The 20,596-nt window shown below is 45.9% G+C and overlaps 1 protein-coding gene across 3 annotated transcripts in view; it reads left to right on the forward strand.

The window, feature by feature from the left end:
- The window catches only part of MTR (5-methyltetrahydrofolate-homocysteine methyltransferase), a 131,795-nt gene extending 111,562 nt beyond the window's left edge, over positions 1 to 20,233 (forward strand). For all 3 annotated transcript variants that reach the window (XM_027531013.1, XM_027531014.1, XM_027531016.1), the window contains 8 exons: positions 3,361 to 3,459; positions 4,491 to 4,566; positions 7,752 to 7,907; positions 9,495 to 9,691; positions 12,174 to 12,374; positions 13,044 to 13,236; positions 14,688 to 14,800; positions 15,248 to 20,233. In XM_027531013.1, the coding sequence (XP_027386814.1) occupies positions 3,361 to 3,459; positions 4,491 to 4,566; positions 7,752 to 7,907; positions 9,495 to 9,691; positions 12,174 to 12,374; positions 13,044 to 13,236; positions 14,688 to 14,800; positions 15,248 to 15,334 (1,122 nt within the window). In that variant the 3' untranslated portion in view covers positions 15,335 to 20,233. The remainder of the gene's footprint in view (positions 1 to 3,360; positions 3,460 to 4,490; positions 4,567 to 7,751; positions 7,908 to 9,494; positions 9,692 to 12,173; positions 12,375 to 13,043; positions 13,237 to 14,687; positions 14,801 to 15,247) is intronic.
- Positions 20,234 to 20,596: the final 363 nt, after the last annotated feature.

A 20,596-nucleotide genomic window follows, 5' to 3' on the forward strand; every position in this document is an offset into this window, starting at 1 on the left:
ACCTTTGCAAGTGACATCTTTTCTGGAAACTCAGTGGGCAAATAAGGGTGACCCCTTCCCCTCCCTCATCCCACTCCTGTTTCTCGTCAAACGAGCACAATTTAAACATCACTAATCCAGTGCAGAGATTCCCAGGTGGCCCAGTGGGTAAAGAATCTGCCTGCAATGCAGGAAACCTAGGTTCAATCCCTGGAGAAGGGCATGGCTACCCACTCCAGTATTCTGCCTGGAGAAGCCCATAGACAGAGGAGCCTGGTGGGCTGTAGTCCTACAGTCACAAAGAGTTGGACGTGACGGAAGCAACTGAGCACACACAGCACGGTCTAGTCCAGCCGTCATATTTGCAGGCAAGGAAGGTCACTGAGGGCCTGGTGATTTGTGACACTCCATGCGCTATCCCGCAGCCTGGATGAGGGCCGCCACACTTCCCGAACCATTTTCCAAAGGAATTCTTTCAGACCTGTGAATTAAAGCTGTACAGTAACCGCTAACATTATTAAACATTTATAGTGTGCCCAGCACTGCACTAAGCGCTTTACATGGACTTTTTATTTAATTCTCATGAAGTAGATGTTTTCATTATCCCCATTTTAGAAGCGACGAAACGGGAACAAAGAGGTTAGTAACTCTTGAGGCCACAGATCCCTCAAGTAGCAGGTGTGGATCGGAACGCAGGTGGCCTTACTCTGTGCTGCATTAGTTAAACTTGTTTTGTTAATGTTTAATAAGTCTCCTTTATTAAGGATAAAATTAAATTGGGCTGAAATCATAAAATTGCAGTTTTTTAATTTGAAATTTACGTAGACTAATGTGCAAATAAAGTACATTTCTACAACTCAATTTTGAAACACTATTTATATCTTATATTTGGATTGTATTTCCTAGGAGCTTATTTCAGGTCCATGGTTGAGTAACCAGTGCAACTCTCTTTAAGGCTAGTGCTATTTTCAAATGCTAATGAGCGACTGACTTTCCCATTTGAAGACCAGGCTGTTGAACCCATTTGAGTACACAGGACTGATACAGCCCCTACAGGTCAGGGTGTAAAGCTGGGAAGCACTTGGCCTCTTGATTCCAGCTCTAGGACACTCTTCCATTGTCCTGAAGAGCTTAAGCACCATGGGCCCAGCTGGAAGCCAGCAGAGGAGGAGGCAGGGGCATCTGTGTTCTTCACTGTGTGGTCCAGCCGACTGTGGTTGGTTCTTCTCATATACAAAGGAACAGCCACCTTTGAAATCACTCAGATATAAGCCTGATGATAAATCAGTTGGGTAACTGCTGGTGACACATCTTGGGAGTCATTGGTAGAGTTTGTTTAGGCTGATTTGTTTAGATTGATAGTTGGTTTAGTCTTTTGATCTCACTGCAGTGAGTACGACACAGGCTTATGCTCTGGCTACTGTCTCATGTATTTATTTGAAAGATTCCAAAATATGGTAACTGCTTAATAGTTGGAGATTTAGATTGGGGGATGCCTCCTTGCTTTTTTCTTTTTTTATAATAAAAAACAAGATGCCAGAATTTATTTTCAGTGTATTCCCTCTCATTGTGCTGTAATTTGCTGTGAGAAAGAAAAAGAGGAAAAGAAAAGCTGTACTGTGTCAGATGGTTGGCATGAAAACCCACGTTGACTCTGATTTTGTGATTGATCATATGGAACAACCCATATAATTGACCATGAACTTGTTCTCATTGAGCAAGTCAGCCTGGGCAGGAAGGGGCTTGTCACCATACCTCTGGGAGCAGGGGTTCCCTGGGGGGTGTGGAAGGGGCCAGCCAACGGAAGCAGCACCTTCCATCTCCCCAGTAGTTCCTGTTGGGTGCTGTCAAGTTCTGGAAATAGCGAGGCTTACTTTCCCAGAGTTTAAAATCTAGCAGAATGTAACAATGTTTTAAAATCTTCAAAGCGTTGGCTGCATGTACTTTGGGGACTCGGGAGTAGGCATTCCTTCTTGTTTTCGTGAGCTCTACTGAGTTTCCTAAAGGAGAACTCCACTGAGGCGAGGCTCATGTAAGACTGATGTGAATACCATTTGGGGGCCTAGTTTGAGGCTTATCACAATGGCCTTTTCTGATTTTGTTCCTTAATAAAGCGATTTGGTCTTATACTCACTCATAGGTCATTGGATTGTTATTAGAGATACTTTGGCAATTTACATAGAATTCTAGACATTTAAAGCTGATGGGCACTGTAGTTGTCATCCAGCCTAATTTCCTCCCTTTCCAATAACGATATTGAACTTCCCTGCCTGTTTGTGTGTTAGAAAATCCTGCTGGAGGATGCAGGGATAGGGCAGAGCTGTGATTTTGGAACTGATGTGATTAGCGGCAACCATGTCTTTCTTCTTGGTGATTATATTTTGAGCTTTGGTGGAAGAGATTCTTCTACCACCTTGGTAATCGTAGTCATAAATATTCTTGGCTGAATCTGTTTTATAGTTTACTGAGTAGCCTCACATTTCCCAATCAGTTTCCTTTCTTGTTTTAGCAGAAGTTCATGGTTGACTGTGAAGATCAACCTCATTCTGGCAGCAAACATTCAGTAAGGATGGAAGTAGACACGTAGACAGATGCTGGAAGCCTGTGAAAAGTGCAGTGATGGAGAGAGAAACAGAGTATCTTTGAAACCCTGAAGAGAGGGTGCCTACCCAGTGTGTTGTGGATCCCCAGAACCCCCTCAGTTTCAGTGATTTATTCAGTGACTCACAGAACTCAGAAATGCTATTAAACTCACAATCACAGTTTATTACCATGAATGGATACAGATTAAAATTGAGTGAGATCGAGAAAAGGCCAGGCACCAGCTTCCAGGTGTCTCTCCCTATGGAGTCATATGGACAGGGCTTGATACTTCAGCTAATAATGTGTGATAGCATGAATGGAACATTGCCAGCTAGGGATGCTAAACAGAGCCTGGGTGCCTTGGGCTTTTACTGGAAGCCAGTCACGTAGGTGTGGCCTGCTCACTTGACTGACCTTAGTTACTCAGTCTTGAACCGCTCCAGAGGTCAGACAGAGCACAAGCCAAGTCCCCCGATAAATCACATTGTTAGCATAAACAATCTGGGATAGCCCAAGGCCCCAGGTAGACAAAGACACTCTTTATCACTGGAGGCTTAGTATTTATCTCACAGGAACTGTCCTCTCTTTAGAATGTGCAGCACTGAAACGTCCCCAGCCTACTGAGTTAACCCTTTACTGTACAGCCAGGCAGAAACTGGCATAATTGGTAAAGGGAGGAAATGACGTTAACACGGGAAGGCTTCCTGAAGGTTGTGACCTCAGGACTGACCATTGTTATGCCTGTTTTATCTTCTTTCGCTGCTCTGTGGTTACTGAATTTTGATCTTGCATTTCCAGTGTTCTCAACTGTTAGATGAGAATCTAAAAGATGAGTACTTTGAGGAGATCCTGGAAGAATATGAAGATATTAGACAGGACCATTATGAATCTCTCAAGGTAAGTAACAAAAACCCCCCTCTTGTTTGGGTAATAGAACGATCCTACAGTTATTATCTTTATTTTGCTGTTGGAAGAGGGGAAGGTTTGGGATCATTTTAGGAAAGTCCTACTTTCTGCTTCACATCAGCATTCTTTACTGTTCCCAATAATTTTTGGCTATATTAAAATTAATTTTATTTATTCTGCCAAACATATATTGAGTAAGCAGTAGGTGTTGGGTGCTGTTTGCTACCCGAGTTATGAGAATGAATAAAACATGAGCTCAGAGGCAGCAGCAAGACAGGAACTGAGACAGTGTGCCTAAATGACTCCCACAGATCCTTATTCTTAAGGAAATAATGGAAGAGAATGAAGACATTAGGAACCTTGTAAGCTTCTCTCCCTGATCATCCAACACTCTCTGTGCAGAATAGTGTTTCGAGAACTATCCTTCTCTAGAGGAGCTTCACAGGATCTGTGGAGATCAGGCATGATTACGCTTTAGAGGTTGTCAGGATATTTCTTCCTGGTTATCTGCTTACTGGGCTTTGTGTTGTGGATAGGGGATGCATTTTGGGGATGGCCCGGTAAGTGCAGTGTGACGACCAACAGTGAGAAAGGAATACGTTCCTGAGGTGTTGGCTGGACCAAGACACTGTGGTAGGCTTGCCCACTCCTTAATCTGCCCACAGTTGGCTGTTTCTTGGTTCTGCCTTCTGGGCCTCAGGGCAGTCGGTGGCCCCAGTGAACCCCAGCCTCAGGTAAAGTTCGGGCAGGAGTCTGCCCCATCGCACGCTTATTTACCTTACAGTTAAGGCTGCAGGTCTGCCTTGCATTTATGTATACACGTGTACTGGATGTGGATTGCATCTTTACTCTCTATTGTTCTGGTGCTGATGTGAAGCCATTTTAGATGTAACAGGAAGAGTTTTCTAGAGTATGAATTTTTGTTTTCTTGTAAAATATATTTACTAGCTTCCTTGGACATACTTTCATAATAGCAGCTGAAAATCTAAGTCTCTGACTGAATAACTTTTCTTTTTTCACAGGAGAGAAGATACTTAACCTTAAGGCAAGCTAGAGAAAATGGTTTCCATATTGACTGGCTGTCAGAGCCTCCTCCAGGTCTGTTGGGCTGTGGGTTAGAGAAATGCGCATGTGATAGCTCTGAGCTGAAGAGAGGTTTGCATTTCCAGGTCAGCAGAATCAAACAGGCAGCTGGAAACTCTTAATTATGTTCAGCAGTGATGATGAACGACAATGATGATTGAAAGTGAAAGTCAATAGGTGCCATTTATAGATAACCAAACACTGTCCTGAGATTGAACTGCAGCAGCTCTGAGTCCTTGACACAACCCTGAAATGAATGTGTTATTATCTCCACTTTAATTTGAAGAAATGGAATTTCAAGTGGTAACTGGAAAGGTTACTAACATTCAATCTCTGCTGTGTCTTCTAAACCGTACTCTTGCCTCTGTGCTGTGCCTGAGTGGGCCTTCTTCATCTGGAAGCCATTCTAGAGACCTGCCTGGATGGCAGTGTCACCGCTTTGGCCTGGGTCCCAGCCGGCCCAAGTACAGACATGGAATGTCTGAAATTGCAAATTCCTGCATGTTGAAGAGACTAAAACATTGCAGCAAAGCAGGCTCTTCTGTTTCTATTCACTCTTATTCTCACTCGGACGCTTCCCTCTTATGATTTCTTTCATTTGGTTTCTTTCCCTTCTGGTTTCTAGCCTTTCTTGCCTTGCATAGGTGTTCACTATAATGTGTAAGATATTTTGATAGGTTCAGAGAGGCATGAGATATGAATGCAAAACTGAGACAGGGTGAACAGGGGTTATATTAATTGAATCCATATTTCCAAGGTAATACCTCTCATCTGCTTCCATTCCTTATCTCATCCATGTTCTACACATGCTCAGCAGAGTGATGGGTATTAAACTGGAAACGTAGATGAGCTGGGTTCTAGATTTAGTCCAGCTGCGTTTAGCGTGAAGAAGGCACATGGGGAATTAAGAGGCCCGGGTTCTAATCCCAACTTGGCTCCTGTCTCTGAATCCCTGAGTGGCCCTGAACATCTTACTTCCATGTGTGACAATTTCTAAAATGTAAGAAAGGAGTTACTTTATGGAAATGTTGTGAGAATAAAATAAGATAATATGTGTAAACCTTTGAAAAATATGCATTACTATACCAGCCCAATTGATGATTTTGTCTTCAGCTTTCGCTATGAAATTGGGAAAATATCACAAGGGAAAATCTATTTTAGTCAAGTCAAATGTCCAAAATACATCTCAGTAGAAATAGTTCCCTCAAGGTCCACAGTTCCAGGAGTCAGTGGTGGCAGTTTTCAAGAGCTGTTTAACCCCCTTGCTGCTGCTACTGCTGCTAAGTCACTTCAGTCGTGTCTGACTCTGTGCAACCCCATAGACGGCAGCCCACCAGGCTCCTCCATCCCGGGGATTCTCCAGGCAAAAACACTGGAGTGGGTTGCCATTTCCTTCTCCAATGCATGAAAGTGAAAAGTGAAAGTGAAGTCGCTCAGTCGTGTCTGACCCTCAGCGACCCCGACAGCGACTGCAGCCTTCCAGGCTCCTCCGTCCATGGGATTTTCCAGGCAAGAGTACTGAAGTGGGGTGCCATTGCCTTCTCCAAACCCCCTTGCAGGGCCCCTCAAGGACAGCCCAGTCCTGGCATATTTTCAGGAAGTCAATAAAAGGAAAAGGAAGGGTTCTTCTTTTCTAGGTCTTCGATGGTAAACCTAGAAACCTCAAACAAACCTCCAGCTCTGACCAACAAGCTCATTCAAGAATAACACCCTTCAGTCACCCAGAACCAGTGTTTCCCTGTCTTTCCAAGCAAGAGGACACTTCAGTCAGGAGAACAGCTGTAGTTTCTTTTTAATTACCAAACAGATCAGCAGAATAAAATACTTACAAGGAAGGGATTGTCCTGTATAGTAAAAAAATGACCAGGAACACATGGGAAAAAGCTCCCATGAGTGATATAAAAAGGTAGAGATTTCTAGGCAAAATTAAGAAGCTGCGCATACTTTTCCTATACTTTGACCTCTCACTTATACCACCTAATGAGAGAAAAACACTCTTGAGACTTCCTGTGTTATCACTGAACACCAGAGCATGGTGGTTTAGTTTAAGTTCTTTGATCCCTGTTTGCAGATCAGGAAACTGAGGATGTGAGGGCTGGGAAGCGGGCAGCAGAGTGACCTTGGACCCCGGCCTGACCCCCCCAGGCTTGGTGGCACAGGGGGCAGCAGTGGTGTCCAGGAAGCCCAGGGGCACCATCTGTCTCTGAAATCTTCACCAGTATTTCACTTAAGCCTCACAAGGCAGTGTAAAGGAGAATGTATTGAATATCCATGTACCCCTACCAGTCACCTAAGAAGGAACCTACTGCCTATTTTAAAAAGACAGAGCAATACATAGTGGAAATCCTGTGAGCCCCTGCCTCCCTGGCAGGCCCTGAACCTGATGCCTGGCTTCCATGCATTTCCTTAGACTTTGATCACGTGTATATGTGTCAGTGAAAGTGAAAGTTGCTCAGTCGTGTCCAGCTCTTTGCAATCCCATGGACTATGCAGTGCATGGAATTCTCCAGGCCAGAATACTGGAGTTAGTAGCCTTGCTCTTCTCCAGGGGATCTTCCCAATGCAGGGATCGAACCCAGGTCTCCCACGTTGCAGGTGGATTCTTTACCAGCTGAGCCACCAGGGAGGACCAGGAATACTGGAGTGGGTAGCCCATCCCTCCTCCAGTGTATCTTCCCGACCCAGGAATCAAACCAGGGTCTCTTGCATTGCAGGTGGATTCTTTACCAACTGAGTATGAGGGAAGCCCATATGTATCAGTAGGCAATATAGATTATTGATCATGTTTTAAAACTTGATGGGTGTGGCTTCTTCTATGTGTCTTTCCCCTGTGCATTTTCTTTTAGTGTTATCTTCCTCTGTACAAGTGAAGGTGAGCCCAGTCTGCCTTTTTTCTTGGGCGAGGGTGAGGGGAGGGGTTGAGGGAAGTTTCCAAGGGTGATGTAGTCAATCAGCTGCAGGGGAAGAAGACTTTTATTTAAGATGTGCTGCAGAATTAGGCCTTCTCCACAGTAATTTCGAGTTCCCCTCTTTGTAAAACAACTCCTCTGGGTGACAGGAGGGAGGCAGGGCATGGGAGCTGACAGAGCAAGATGGAGCAGGCCAGGAAGGCTTCTCATAGGTGGCTCTGGGCACAAAGGGTGCTGAGCCACAGGCCTGCCCTGGCATCATCAGGGTTGACGGCTACTCCTTTCCTGCAGTGAAGCCCATGTTCCTCGGGACTCGGGTCTTTGAAGACTACGACCTGCAGAAGCTGGTGGACTACATTGATTGGAAGCCTTTCTTCGACGTCTGGCAGCTCCGGGGCAAATACCCGAACCGAGGCTTTCCCAAGATATTTGACGACAAAACTGTAGGTTAGTACCATAAGTGCTTCCGTCCTGCTCTGATATTCCAGACATTGTCTTGGGCCCTTGAAGATGAGAATAGGTAGTGGAGCAGTGGGTTTGGATTATGCTGGATGGAGTGTTTTGTTTTTTGTTTTTTCTTTTGGCTGCACCTCAAAGCTTGTGGGGTCCTGACCAGGGATCGTACCTGGGTCCTTGGAGTATGGAGTCCTAACCCCTGGGCTTCCAGCAGATTCCTAGAGTTCATTGTTACAATATGATATAGGATATTGTTTACCTGCTCAGTCTTTTGATGGTTTTTAAACTGCTGGGTTGATTGTTATTTATTGACTAAACTTGGCATTTCGCTTACCCATTCTGTACTGAATCTTTGTGGACATCAATTACTTGCTGGGCATTGGGGATCTGCAGAGAAGACGTATCATGGCTGCCATCTGGTACCTGCTGGCTGGGGCAGCCGTGGAGGGTGATTCTCGTATGATAGACCGGGCTTCTGCTTCAGGGCTAAGCCCAGGCCTCTGTGGACACTACACCGGGAGATGAGCTCAAGCTCAAACTGGAAGATCAGGAAAGGCTTCCTGGAGGAGATGGTTTGAACTGCTCTTTGAAGATTAAGTGGGAGTTACTGAGGCTGGGACTGGGAATGTGAGATGGTGATGAAGTAAGGACACTCCAGGCCGAGGAGACCGAGTGGGAAGGCACGGGCATTTGGGCTGATTTGAATGGCAAGGAGTCCATTGTGCCCAGTGGAGGCAAGGGTTGGGGGCAACAAGCCAGTCGATAGATAATCTGCTTCTGTCTTCCGGCCCTGCCTCAGAGACATGGGATCTAAGCCCATGAAGGCTAAGCCCTTCAAAGGGTTCAGTAACAGCCAGCTCAGAGCGAGATGAGGAGTGGACTGCTGGACATGTGGGGTTAGGGCTGAGAGGAGCCTGAGAGACCGCCCCTTGCCCCCTTCCTGGAGGGATCCCTGGGGTTCATATTAGGATTCTGGGATACAGCAGCTCTTAGGCTCCCCAGGGTGCAGTAGTGAGAAAGGGGCTCTAGTTCTGAAGTGCTCAGGAGTGATTACAGGGAGCAGTAGAGAGGCCAAAGTAGAACTGGCCGGCCAGGCCCTGGTGAGGCCCTGAGGCCCTGCTGGCACTGCTGTAGCCAGGCGAGGCCTGTGGGATCCCTGCAGCACCCGAACCCCACTCCACTTTGCAGGCTGTTCTGAACCCCAGGGGTCACGGCGAGGTCAGGGGGGCTGTGTGTGCACAGGGAACACGGTGACGGGAGGATCTGGCCTGCTTTGTGTCACTCTGTCTGACACGTTACTGCAGGGAGTGAGAGCTGGCGCCCTGCCTTTTGTTAAATGGAAAAATCTGAGTGGTGTGAGCTGGTTGAGCCGACTGTGTCTGGGAGCTGTACTTAGCAGAACCGCTGAACCCTCAGCTGCTGCACCTGGGGCTGTGCTGACTGCAAATACTGACTTAAAATGTTTGAGAGGAAAAGAGAGGAATAAGAAGGGAAACTGGGGACAAGTAGTCGTTTTAAAAAGCTTTCGCTAGTGGGTGTTATTGAATCTCTAAGTGAATTCTTATATTTTCCTAATAGGTGAAGAGGCCAAAAAAGTCTACGATGATGCCCAAAATATGCTGCAGGCACTGATCAGTCAGAAGAAGCTCCAGGCCAGGGGTGTGGTTGGGTTCTGGCCAGCACAGAGCATTCAGGATGATATCCACCTGTACGCGGAAGGCGCAGTGCCACAGGCCTCGGAGCCCATAGCCACCTTCTACGGGCTCAGGCAGCAGGTATGGAGGCCGTGCTGCCAGCGGGAACAGATAAACAAGATTGGCATAAGTCTGAGCTTTGTGTTAGCTTGGCTCCATGCCCCCTCACCCCAGATGACCCATCGCAGTCATGAGCCCGAGGCTTTGTGATGGAGAGAATGGGGCAACACGGGTTTGGAAGCTGGGCCTCAGGCACCAGCAGGAAGGAGGTGTTTCCTGTCAGATTGGATGGGTGAGGAGTAACGCTGCTGTTGCCTCGGGGTCACACACAGGTGGACTTTCACTTGCTCAAGAATGTCGGTTTGGGTCCAGGCCTGTTGTTAAACCAGGCTGGTGGCCCCCTTTCTCAAGGAGAAAACAGGTGGGAGCAGACTTCCACTGCATGTCTACTGGGGGCCAGCTGCTTAGTAGGGCACTTGATGGAGCATCTTGTTTAATTTCCACTCAGCTTGTTGGCAGGCAGTGTCTATGTGCAGAGGAGAACACAAGGTCCAGTGGAGAGTACGCTAAGCCCCACAGCTTGGAGGGAGCCCAGCCTGTCCACACCCTCACACCACTGGCTCCTCCTGGGTCAGAGAACAGGCTGTTCTGCACACAGCTCCGTCTCTGTGCCCCTGCCGTTGAACATGCAAGTTTTTAAGCATGTCCCTTCAGCTGCTATAAAAAAAAAGGTGTCCTAATCAACTGGAACCAGAATTCACCAGTCATTAACAAAGGGTGGTAGAAAGTTATTTTTGCAGGGTCTTAACTACCATTCTCAGTCCTTCAAAACTATAGTATTGCTTTTCATCATAACCACCATATAATTCATAATACAGATATTTTAGCTGTAACAACATCTGAGGGAATCCTTAAACTGGGGACATTAAAAGGTACCTTAACAAGTTAAATGGGAGTAGTTACAGCCTTGCTGTGTGCACCCAGGCCCAGCACATCCTCATTGCACTCAGGCTCAGATACCGCAAGACACAAGAGGATTCTGATGTTAAGTTCTCGCCCCGCCTCACTAGGGAATTAGTGGCTTTCCTTTTACCAAAGTAACTCAGTTCAGAAACCTCCTCCCTGGCCTGAAGTTCCCTCCTTCAGTCCTGTGTCCTCTGATCTCTTTTTACACCCAGCACCGTTCCTGTCCAGGCAGTCTATGATGGATGGTATTAGGGCATTTAATGTAATGACCTCAGTACGTATATACTTACCTGGATAGATATTTCTAAGGAGGTGCTTTTTTTCCAGTACACTGGAAAATTCTGACTATAGCGACTCACTGCACTGGGGGGTCTTCTCTTCTGAGTGGCTCTGATCGCTGTGTCTTTGAAAGTGCTGTGGGGCTCTATGACCTGTCTCTCCTTATGGTGCCGGGAAGTTTGCCTCTCCCTCTGGCTTTTGTTAGCAAAGAGCAGTTGATGGGCCGAGAAGGCAGCTTCTCCCTGCGGGGCTGGCCCTGGGTCTATGACATTCCCATGTGCCTTTGTCAGCTCCCTTCTTGCCTGCAGCCGCTTAACCATTTTCTGCCCATGTTGATTAAACTGTACTTGTTTCTAGAGCTGGCAAGCAAATAACTACGAAGATTCTGGCTGGCTGCTTACTGATTATTCGTTCTGTCCTAAGCAATGCTGCCTAGTGGTCAGGAGCCTTGGTTGTGGATCTGACCTGCGACTCTCTGCCCTTGAACTAGTTCTTCAAGCCCTTGCTGCCTCAGATTTCTTGTCTGTAAAATGGAACTGATGGTATCACTTACTTCACAGGGTTATCGAGATGATTTAATTAATTAGTTCATATAAAGCACCAACTAATGCCTGATATATAGTAAGCACTCAGTACATATTAGCCATTCACTATTTACCTTCTCAGCAAATATGTGTTGCTTGTGAAACATGTGTAAGAGTTTGCTTGTCAACTTAGCAGCAGGAAGAGTCAGTCATCAGTTGGAGATGGAAAACAGGGAGAATGGCTGCCTGGCCTGAGGAGAGAACCCCAGAAGCAGATCCTGCTTTGTTTAATCAGTGTCCTTAGCTGTCTCATGACTCACCACCACCCATGGCTGGCAGCATGTGGCCCTGTGTTGCTGACCTTGGCCGTTGGTTGAACTGCTTCTGTCAATGCAAAGTAGAGGCTTATACACCAAGTAGACCTCTTTTGAACATAACTTCAGGATTTAATGTTGATCTCTAATTGACAACACTTTTGGAGGGAAAAAAAAATATCTTATGTAACTGTTTAGGGTTCTAGTTCCAGTAGGCATTCAGTAGATATTTGTGAGTGTGTGAGGTTAACTGGTTTCTCAACTGTGTGTACGTCATATCATATAAGTCTCGTTCCGTTTGTTTCAACATGTGTTTATTGAACACTCTATATATCATGCACTCTTCTAAATACTGGGGTGAACACAACAGACAGCCCCGTTTGAAGCTTGTATTCATTGGAAGATGCTAGATTGCTGTTTGCTGTGTGTTAGTGCCGCATCCATGCTAATGGCCGCTCTACCCACTCCTTGCGTTTCAAGGCCGAGAAGGACTCTGCCAGCTCGGACCCCTACCTCTGCCTCTCGGACTTCATTGCCCCTCTGCACTCAGGCATCCCCGACTACCTGGGCCTGTTCGCCGTTGCCTGCTTTGGGGTGGAGGAGCTGAGCAAGGCCTACGAGAAGGAGTGTGATGACTACAGCAGCATCATGGTCAAGGCGCTGGGGGACCGGCTGGCCGAGGTAGAACCGTGGTGCCCTGAGGCCAGGGTCCAGGGCTGGGAGCCAGGGACGGGCATGTGTGTTTATGCATGTGTGTGCTTGAGTGCGTGTGTACTCCTGGCTCTAACAACACGTGTACTCTTAGATCTTGAATTCATGAGTTGCTCTCATGCCTCATCTTTGGGCACAGAGCAGCCTTCAGCAACACTGTAGTTGGAACGGCCCCCAGAGCCTTGATACAATGTTTTCCAGAAGAGCCAGAGAAAAGCCAAACAGATTTCTGATTCAGAGCTTCTCGTTCTGATGTTGAACTCCTCGTTAGATCCCTCATCTTCCTCTGTGGGGTGGGGCAGCCTATGTTGCTGTGGGGGCCACTTCCCTTTTCCCGAGGCCACTGTCACGATCCACCCACCCCTCCTGGCCACCCGTAAACCAGAACCTGAGAGTCAGGAGAAAGTTTGAAGGGCCTCAGAGCTCAGATCTTGGACTATGACCTTTCAGAGTCCAGACAGACCAAAACTGAGCCCCAGAGCCGCTGGTGACACTACAGATGAGTTGAGACTGTCGGCTGTCACTTGTCCCTCTGCGGATCTTCCCTGCCTGCAGGGCGAGTGGGATAGCAGGCAGGATGGAGGCAGGAGAGGGGCTCCCACCTCTGCCTGAGCTGTGTGTTCCGTGTCCTGGTCCCAGGCCTTCGCTGAGGAGCTGCACGAGCGGGTCCGCAGGGAGCTGTGGGGTTACTCTAGTGGTGAGCAGCTGGCTGTGGCTGACCTGCGGAGACTGCGCTACGAGGGCATCCGGCCGGCGCCCGGCTATCCCAGCCAGCCTGACCACACTGAGAAGCTGACCATGTGGAGGCTGGCGGACGTGGAGCAGCGCACAGGTCAGTGCTGGAGAGGGGCGTGCATCTTCCTCAGGTGACACACACAGTAGCGAAGGAGAGGCATGAAGGGGTGACGGGGAAAACATGGAGAGGGGCTTATGGTAAAATCCCCAATCCCGTCTTTCCTCATTGTGCGTGTGCTGAAGTCATGTCCAACTCTTTGTGACCCCATGGACTGTAACCTGCTAGGCTTCTCTGTCCATGGGATTCTCCAGGCAAGAATACTGAAATGGGTTGCCATGCCCTTCTCCAGGGAATCTTTCCAACCCAGGGATTGAACCCACATCTCCTGCGGCTCCTGCACTGGAGGCAGATTCTTTACTACTGAGCCACTGAGGAAGCCCTTTCCTCACTGCTCACAGTCTGTTCTAGCACTTCACCTCCATAACATTATTATTTTCCAACAAGAGGAAAAGAAACAGATTTTAATTTCTGCACATGGAGGTCCTGTAGAAATGGGACCTCTTCCCTCCATATTATCAAGTGGTGGTCTTACATCTCCATCTTTAGGTTTATCAGTTTATTATTTTCTCTTCACAACAGATGGGAGCTTAGCTGATTCATACCATCTCACACATTGCCTACCCCATTCCTTAATATATGTGTGTTACTGTTTTCAGCCTCTCCGCTAGTGAGTGACCTCTGTAACCTCTAGTAAGTAACACACTTCACATCGCTCTGTCCTTCCATTTCTTCCAGGAGCATCCCTGGACTTTGGTCTCACAGAACTCCCATCCTTCCCTTCCGCTCCCTTCCTCTTTATATCTACACTACTGTTAACGCACTATTGTTAGTGGAGGTCATCAGAAGCGTGCCATCCACGCTGGAGAATCAAAGAATGTAGGTGCACGTGGGGAGCTGTGAGGCTTGTTGAATCTGGGCTGGCAGGAATAGCACAGGCTCAGAAGCCGGGCGGTGGGGATTTAGGACCCATAAGCCAGCGGGGTGACCTTTGGCAAAGCACTAAACCTTCACACTGCCCTGTTGCCTTGTCCAGAAAGTGAATGACGTAGGCTAGGTAGCCGTGACGTGGGCTCTTGCTTAGTGGGGCCCAGCTGTCAGTCATCCCTTAGTGACCTTGGCCCCACAGGAGCCTCTGCAGTCCCAGATGGTGCCCTCAACTCCAGGGTTGGGGTCCTTGTTTAGAAGGCCCGGGTGTAGCCTCTGTGACTGATCTTGGAGGGCGGGGGAAGAGTGTACAGTCTTCCAGGCCTCCTCCCCACCCCTGCCCTGGTCACAGGAGATCTGCGTGTCCTAAATTTGTTCATCCCCTTGGTGGGAGTTTGCTACACTACTCTGCTCACAGCTTTCATGCCACGTCATGTGTCCACCTAAAAGGCACAAGTTCACTCTCACTCACTTGTAAATAAGACTTTATTGGGTGCCAGCAACTGGCAGGCCTGTCTCAGCACTGAATAAACGTGCATTTTTCCTCATGGTGCTCTCCTCAGGCATTAGGTTAACAGAATCGCTGGCCATGGCACCTGCTTCAGCAGTATCTGGCCTTTACTTCTCCAACTTGAAGTCCAAGTATTTTGCCGTGGGGAAAATTTCCAAGGATCAGGTAAGTTAGCTGTTTCATTGTAGGCGGCATCCCTTGGTGCCTGTCTTGTTTTAAATGGAACTGTTAAAGCTATTTTACATGTGAATGAGAATAAAATGAGAGGCAAAAGATGAAGAAATTTACCCCCACTAATGTCTTGCTTTGGTTTCAACTCATTACTCCAATTCTAGTCCTCCCAGGTATAAATAGACCACCCTCTCCTCCCCTCCCCCTCACTCCAGCCAGGCCTCTAAGCACCAGATAGTTACTACATATTGTTTTTCTGCCCAGAGAATAAGGCACTCTAGTGAATAAATAAATATCTGTCTCTGCTTAACTCAGTGGATCACTATTAATATTAAGATAAGACGTGGAAGGTACTTAGAGTATCTTAGTGAATGCTGAGCGAACTTTAGTTCAGAAAGTCATATCATTTTGTTTTAACAAACTGCCTTTAATCTTTTGCAGATTGAGGATTATGCTTCGAGGAAGAACATGTCTGTGGCCGAGGTTGAGAAATGGCTTGGACCCATTTTGGGATATGATACAGACTAACTTTTTTTTTTTTTTTAACCTGTCTGTACTTGGTGATCCTCAGGGAAACAGTCCAAAGTGCCTATTATAATCATAACAGCGCAATGGCCAGGAGCCCATCTGCATCTGGTTGCCCTTTGCACCACTCCAGGGTGCGGACCGTTGTGGGGACCTTATAGAAGACCAGGGTCTGGACTTTGAATAAAGAGCAGCGAGTCAGACTCCAGGGGTATCCCTGGTCCCTTGGGGACTAGAACAAGCTGGAGATGGAGGTCTTTTGCATTTCAAAGCAAGTCAGACTTTTTTCATTTTTATCCCAGACCTAGGAGGTCACTTCAGTTGAATAGAAAATGTGACCCTTTGGCAGAGTGATGCTGTGAGCAATGGGACATTTAAATCTGAGTGGTTAGAGCTGTTACTCTGACAGGGAAGAAGCATCACTCTGCTCTCTCCCAGAGACCTCCTTTCCTGAAGCCTCCAGGAGATGCTTAAAGGCATCCCTTTAGCCAAAGGCACACTCTCCCTGAGGCTTATTAGAGGCGCTCAGGCTGCTTGCCCTAGCGAGTTAAATACAGCATTCTCCAAGCATTTTGTTCTCTCATAATTTCCTATTCCCTTGCCCTGAGGGGGAGGAAGGAGGTAGGCAGAGGCAGCGGCCGCTAAGGGTGGTTAACCCCTGGGTCCTGTTCCAGAGTTGAGCAGGCTCAGCTGCGCGTCCTGTGCAGAGTGGGTGGACGGGCAGCCTCACTTCTCAGTTCTTCCTTTTCTGCACTGCCCCAACTCCAAACGTGTACGGTATCGGAACAGCACGTGGACTTGTTCATGGTTAGTGCAGGGAGATGGTTGAGAGTGTGGGCTTTAAGTCAGACACACCCGGATTCAAGTTTCAGCTTTGCCACATGCTTGCTATATGACGGAGGCAAATTACTTCAGTTCTCTTAACACAGTTTTCTCATCTGTAAAATGGGGACAGTGATACTAGTTCCTCTCTTGTGGGCATGAGACGTGGATTAAATGAGAGAACGCATGTAAGGCGGGTAACATGGGTCTGGCATATAGTGAGAGCTTGATAGACAGCAGCTTCTGTGAGGTCTCTAGAGCTCAGCACAGGGTAGGTACTCAAGGAAAGGGAATAAGAGATTGATGGGGTGAAAAGACATTCAGGAAGTGCACGTGGGAATGACTGGTTCCGTATACTAGGTACCCTTTCTGGAACACACTTGAACACAGTGACTGGAGTAAGAAGCTACTTTCTATGTCATTGGCATCATCAGATCTCATTTCCTGTAAGACAGTCCCCTCTCCCCTCGTGGTATAAGCTGGCCTCATCCCAAAGCAGTTACATCAAATATACACTCAGGTATGTTGGAGGTGAAAGGGGGAAAAAGCTTAGCAGTTGATAATCCTATATAACAGCATATACATGTGTTCCTGAATTGTAACATGGCTTTTCAGGCATCACTGGCCCTTAGAGAATTATATGCTTTCTTTTAAAAAGAGAATTATATGCTTTCTTTAGGGTCCATTTAATCTGTCCTAGATGCTCAGTTGGAGGACTTATTCCTCTTCCGTAGCAGCTCTGTTACTCTAGGTGTTGGCACATCCTTCTGTATAAGAAAGAATAATCTTTTCCTAATATTTTAATTTATTTTATCTGAATCACACTTGTTAAAAGTTTCCCAGTTTCATTAAATGTTTACCATATCTTTTCTCAACTCATAATGTGACAGAACGGCTTCCTTCATTGTATTGTTGATCTGATCCTGTGATGGATGCCTTTTATCTAAAGACAAAACCAATTTGTTCAAGTTTGAGCCCCTGTATTTTCATTAAAGAATATAGAAGATAGCTTGAGGAAAACCCCTTCTTTAATTTATGTCAGGTGACCTCAAAGGCAGGAAGGTGACCATGCTGTACCCGGAGTCTTTTCTGTGTCTCTGCCCACACATCTAGAACGTCACCTTGTCATCAGCATCCATGGCTGTCACATCCACTCGCTCACTCTCATCATTCCCCTTAGGGATCCCATGTTTATTTTTCCCTCTAAAGAAGCACTTGTTTGGAAGCTTGCTCACTCTGCTACCTGTGTATGGGATGGAGGCCAGTGTATGGGATGATGGTAGAGGTCAGGTCTTATAATGTCCTGTTTCTCCTCTGAGACATTCTGCTATTCCTTCCTTTCACAGCTGGGCTCATTTAGAGACTAGCCTGTCTTCATTTTTCTCAGGCTTGTCTTCAACAAGTATCTGAGTGTCTGTTTTATGCCAACCACTTTTTCCCATTCTCTCCTTAACTCAGTGAAGTTAAGTGTTTTTTTTTAAACCCATCTCTTCTGTCATAAATGACCTCTTAATTGTTAGATCTGTTAAGATCTAACATTGGCTATTCTAGTGATTTTTCTTCTCTGGATTTGGGCAATGTTGACCACTTCAGAAATCGTCTTTCCCTGTTTCCTCCTGACTTCACTTTTCTGGTTAACTTTACATGTTTCTTATTTCTTAGCTTTCATAATTTTCTCTTCCTCTACCCATTTAAATCCTGGTCCTCACGATCCCATCACTAGTTACCTTCTTAGTCATGTAGTTTCAGTGGGCAATCTCATCAAACTAGTATCTTTATCCAGACTCCTCTGTCCTGAAGAACATAGCATAGCAAGCATCCAGTATACAAGAGACACCTCAAACCCAGTGCGTCTCAAACCAGTATCATCTTACTCTTCTCAAATTCTTGATATATTCAGTAAGGAAGAATTCTACCATCGCTCCAACAGAAACCTCAAACTCACCCCAATTTGCACATAAAAGACACACTTTTAGTTGGGAAGGTGAAATACCTTCCCCAATACCTTAACCAGATGGTTAAGGCAGGCAGTGTTTTAGGTTAAGGCCTGATTTGGGACTTGAAGTATAAAGGTGAAGAAGCAAGGTAGAAACAAATGAAGAACTGCCTTTGTTCATGAATACTGAAGGTTGTAAGGGTGTCAGATCTCCCCCTAAATTATCTGTAGACTCAACGCCATTTCAAGCAGAAATTCCAACAGAGGTTTTGCTGAATGTGATGAGCAGATATTTAAATGTTTGTGGAATGGCAAGGGACTAAGATAGCTGGATGCTTCTAACTATGATGAAGAGGTTGAGGAGACTTACAAGATAGTAAGTTGTATTGAAGAGTCTGTGGTGCAGGCGTTCTGAGCAGTGCGGTGAAATGAGGAGCCTGGAAAGTAGCCCATGCATATATACTGACCTCTGAGATATGATGAGATGGCATGGCAGGTCAGTGGGGGACGAAGGGTGACTCCGTAAGTAGTTTTAGAACAACGGTTATCCTTACGGGAAAAATGAAGCTCGGTTCATGCCTCACGTCTCACCTAGCAATCAATCCCAAATACGTTAAGGTCTGAGTTGCAAAAAGCAAATATTTAAATGTTTGCATGAAGAAAAAATTTGTTCCTGTGGGCAGGAACAAATCTCTTGAGACATATGCTAACCATTAAAGATGATTAAGTCAAATATATTCAAACTAGCACTTAGGTTAAGCTAGTAAACAATTTAGTGTAGTAAAAAGACAAACCAAGACTTGATATTTACAATACTGTTAACTGAGAAGGAAGTAGTAAGAAGAATATAGAGAGAATTCCTATTTTTTAAATAATAGGAAACAGACTTCCTCTTCCCAGGATGGTATCTAGAGGCGTTCAGGACGGTCCAGCATTTGATAGGCCGCTATAAGCTTTCCTACAATACAGCCTCTTAACAAGACTAGGCTGTCCTTAACCCCTGGTAATAGAATCGTTTACCTTTATACCAAGAAAGTTGGGATAGCACTAAAATCCGCATGTGGTGTGTGCCCAGGCCACCTTCAAGGAGTTTGTGCTGTGAGACCTAAGGTTCTTTATGAGGTGGTCTAAAGCAAAAAGACATGTCAGCCAGGCCTGGTTTTCTGTGTGGATATATGTCTGTTACAGGATCAAGTGCACTTTCCTTACCAAGGAGCAGAAAATCAAGCAGAGAGTCAGAAAGCTAAATTTAAGAAATGAAGCTTTTTTGAGTAATTTTTAAAAATCAAAAAGAAGGAAAAAAAATGAAAAAGACTTGAAGAGGCATTTCACAGAAGAGAAAATACATGGGGCTTATAAATCAATAGAAACCTTGTGAGATACAAATTACTATCACAATGAGCTTGTTAAGTTACATCCATAAGATTTACAAAGTTAAGGAATCTAACAGCACCAGGTGCTAAAGAAGATCGTGTGAGCTCATTTCATGATCTGTAAACAGGCGCCCCTGCTTTAGAAAACAACCACACCTCACCAAGTTGAACATTTGCACACTTTGGACTCTAACTTGTGAGTCCACCTTCCAGCTATGTATCCAGTAAATGCCTGCTTTTGTGTACCAGGAGATATGTACAAAAATGTTTATAGTAACGTCTTCATGATGCTTATAACTGGAAGAACTGAAATGCCTTCCTGTCTACAGGACAGCATTTAAGTAAATTAGGTGTATTAACAGTAAGGAATATTATTCTGTAGTAAAAATATAAGTGAACCACAGCTACACCTGACAAGAAGAATGAATCTCTGAAAATATTAAAGAAAAAAAGTCCCAGGATATGATTGAGGCTATTTTTATTGAGCTCAGAACCAAGCAAAACCAAAGAGCATCTTCTCAATGCATGTGTAAATGGTAAAACTAAAAGTGTGGAAAAAAAAAAAAAAGATAAGCCAAAACTAACCTCTGAGAGGGAAACAGAGGGAGCAGATATCACGGACACATGGTTAGACGCTGGTTATTAGTAATGTTCAGGTTTTTGGGTTATAGGTTTATGGTTATTTATTATGCTTCACAACTAGTTTAATATTACAGAGTTCTGTATGTATTACATATTATAAAAATAATAAAGGAAAGAATGGAATAATAAGCCAGAATGTGGGGTGCTGACTTTGTAGATGTTTTTTATGTGTCAAATATGTTTTTTAAACAAAGGAAGGACAAAGAGCACAGCAATGCAAAGGTCGGGGGTGGGAGCTGAGAACTGAGCATCTGTGCCCGTGTCCAGCTAGACCCAAGTGTGGCTCCAGATAAAGGCTTTGAAGGATAATCACTGGTGGTACCCTGTGCACAAGCAGAGAATGTAGACGAGGAGAGAGGCATTCTGGGCAAATGGGCCCTGACGGCCTAGGACACTTGGACACCTGACTTTGGAGTTGGAAGAATGGCTGGGAATCTTCATCACAGAGGTGGAGGTGTGGATGGGATGGCATCTGGAGAATCTGAAGAGAAG

The sequence above is a fragment of the Bos indicus x Bos taurus genome, chromosome 28 (genome assembly GCF_003369695.1).
Source record: "Bos indicus x Bos taurus breed Angus x Brahman F1 hybrid chromosome 28, Bos_hybrid_MaternalHap_v2.0, whole genome shotgun sequence".
Taxonomy (NCBI): domain Eukaryota; kingdom Metazoa; phylum Chordata; class Mammalia; order Artiodactyla; family Bovidae; genus Bos; species Bos indicus x Bos taurus.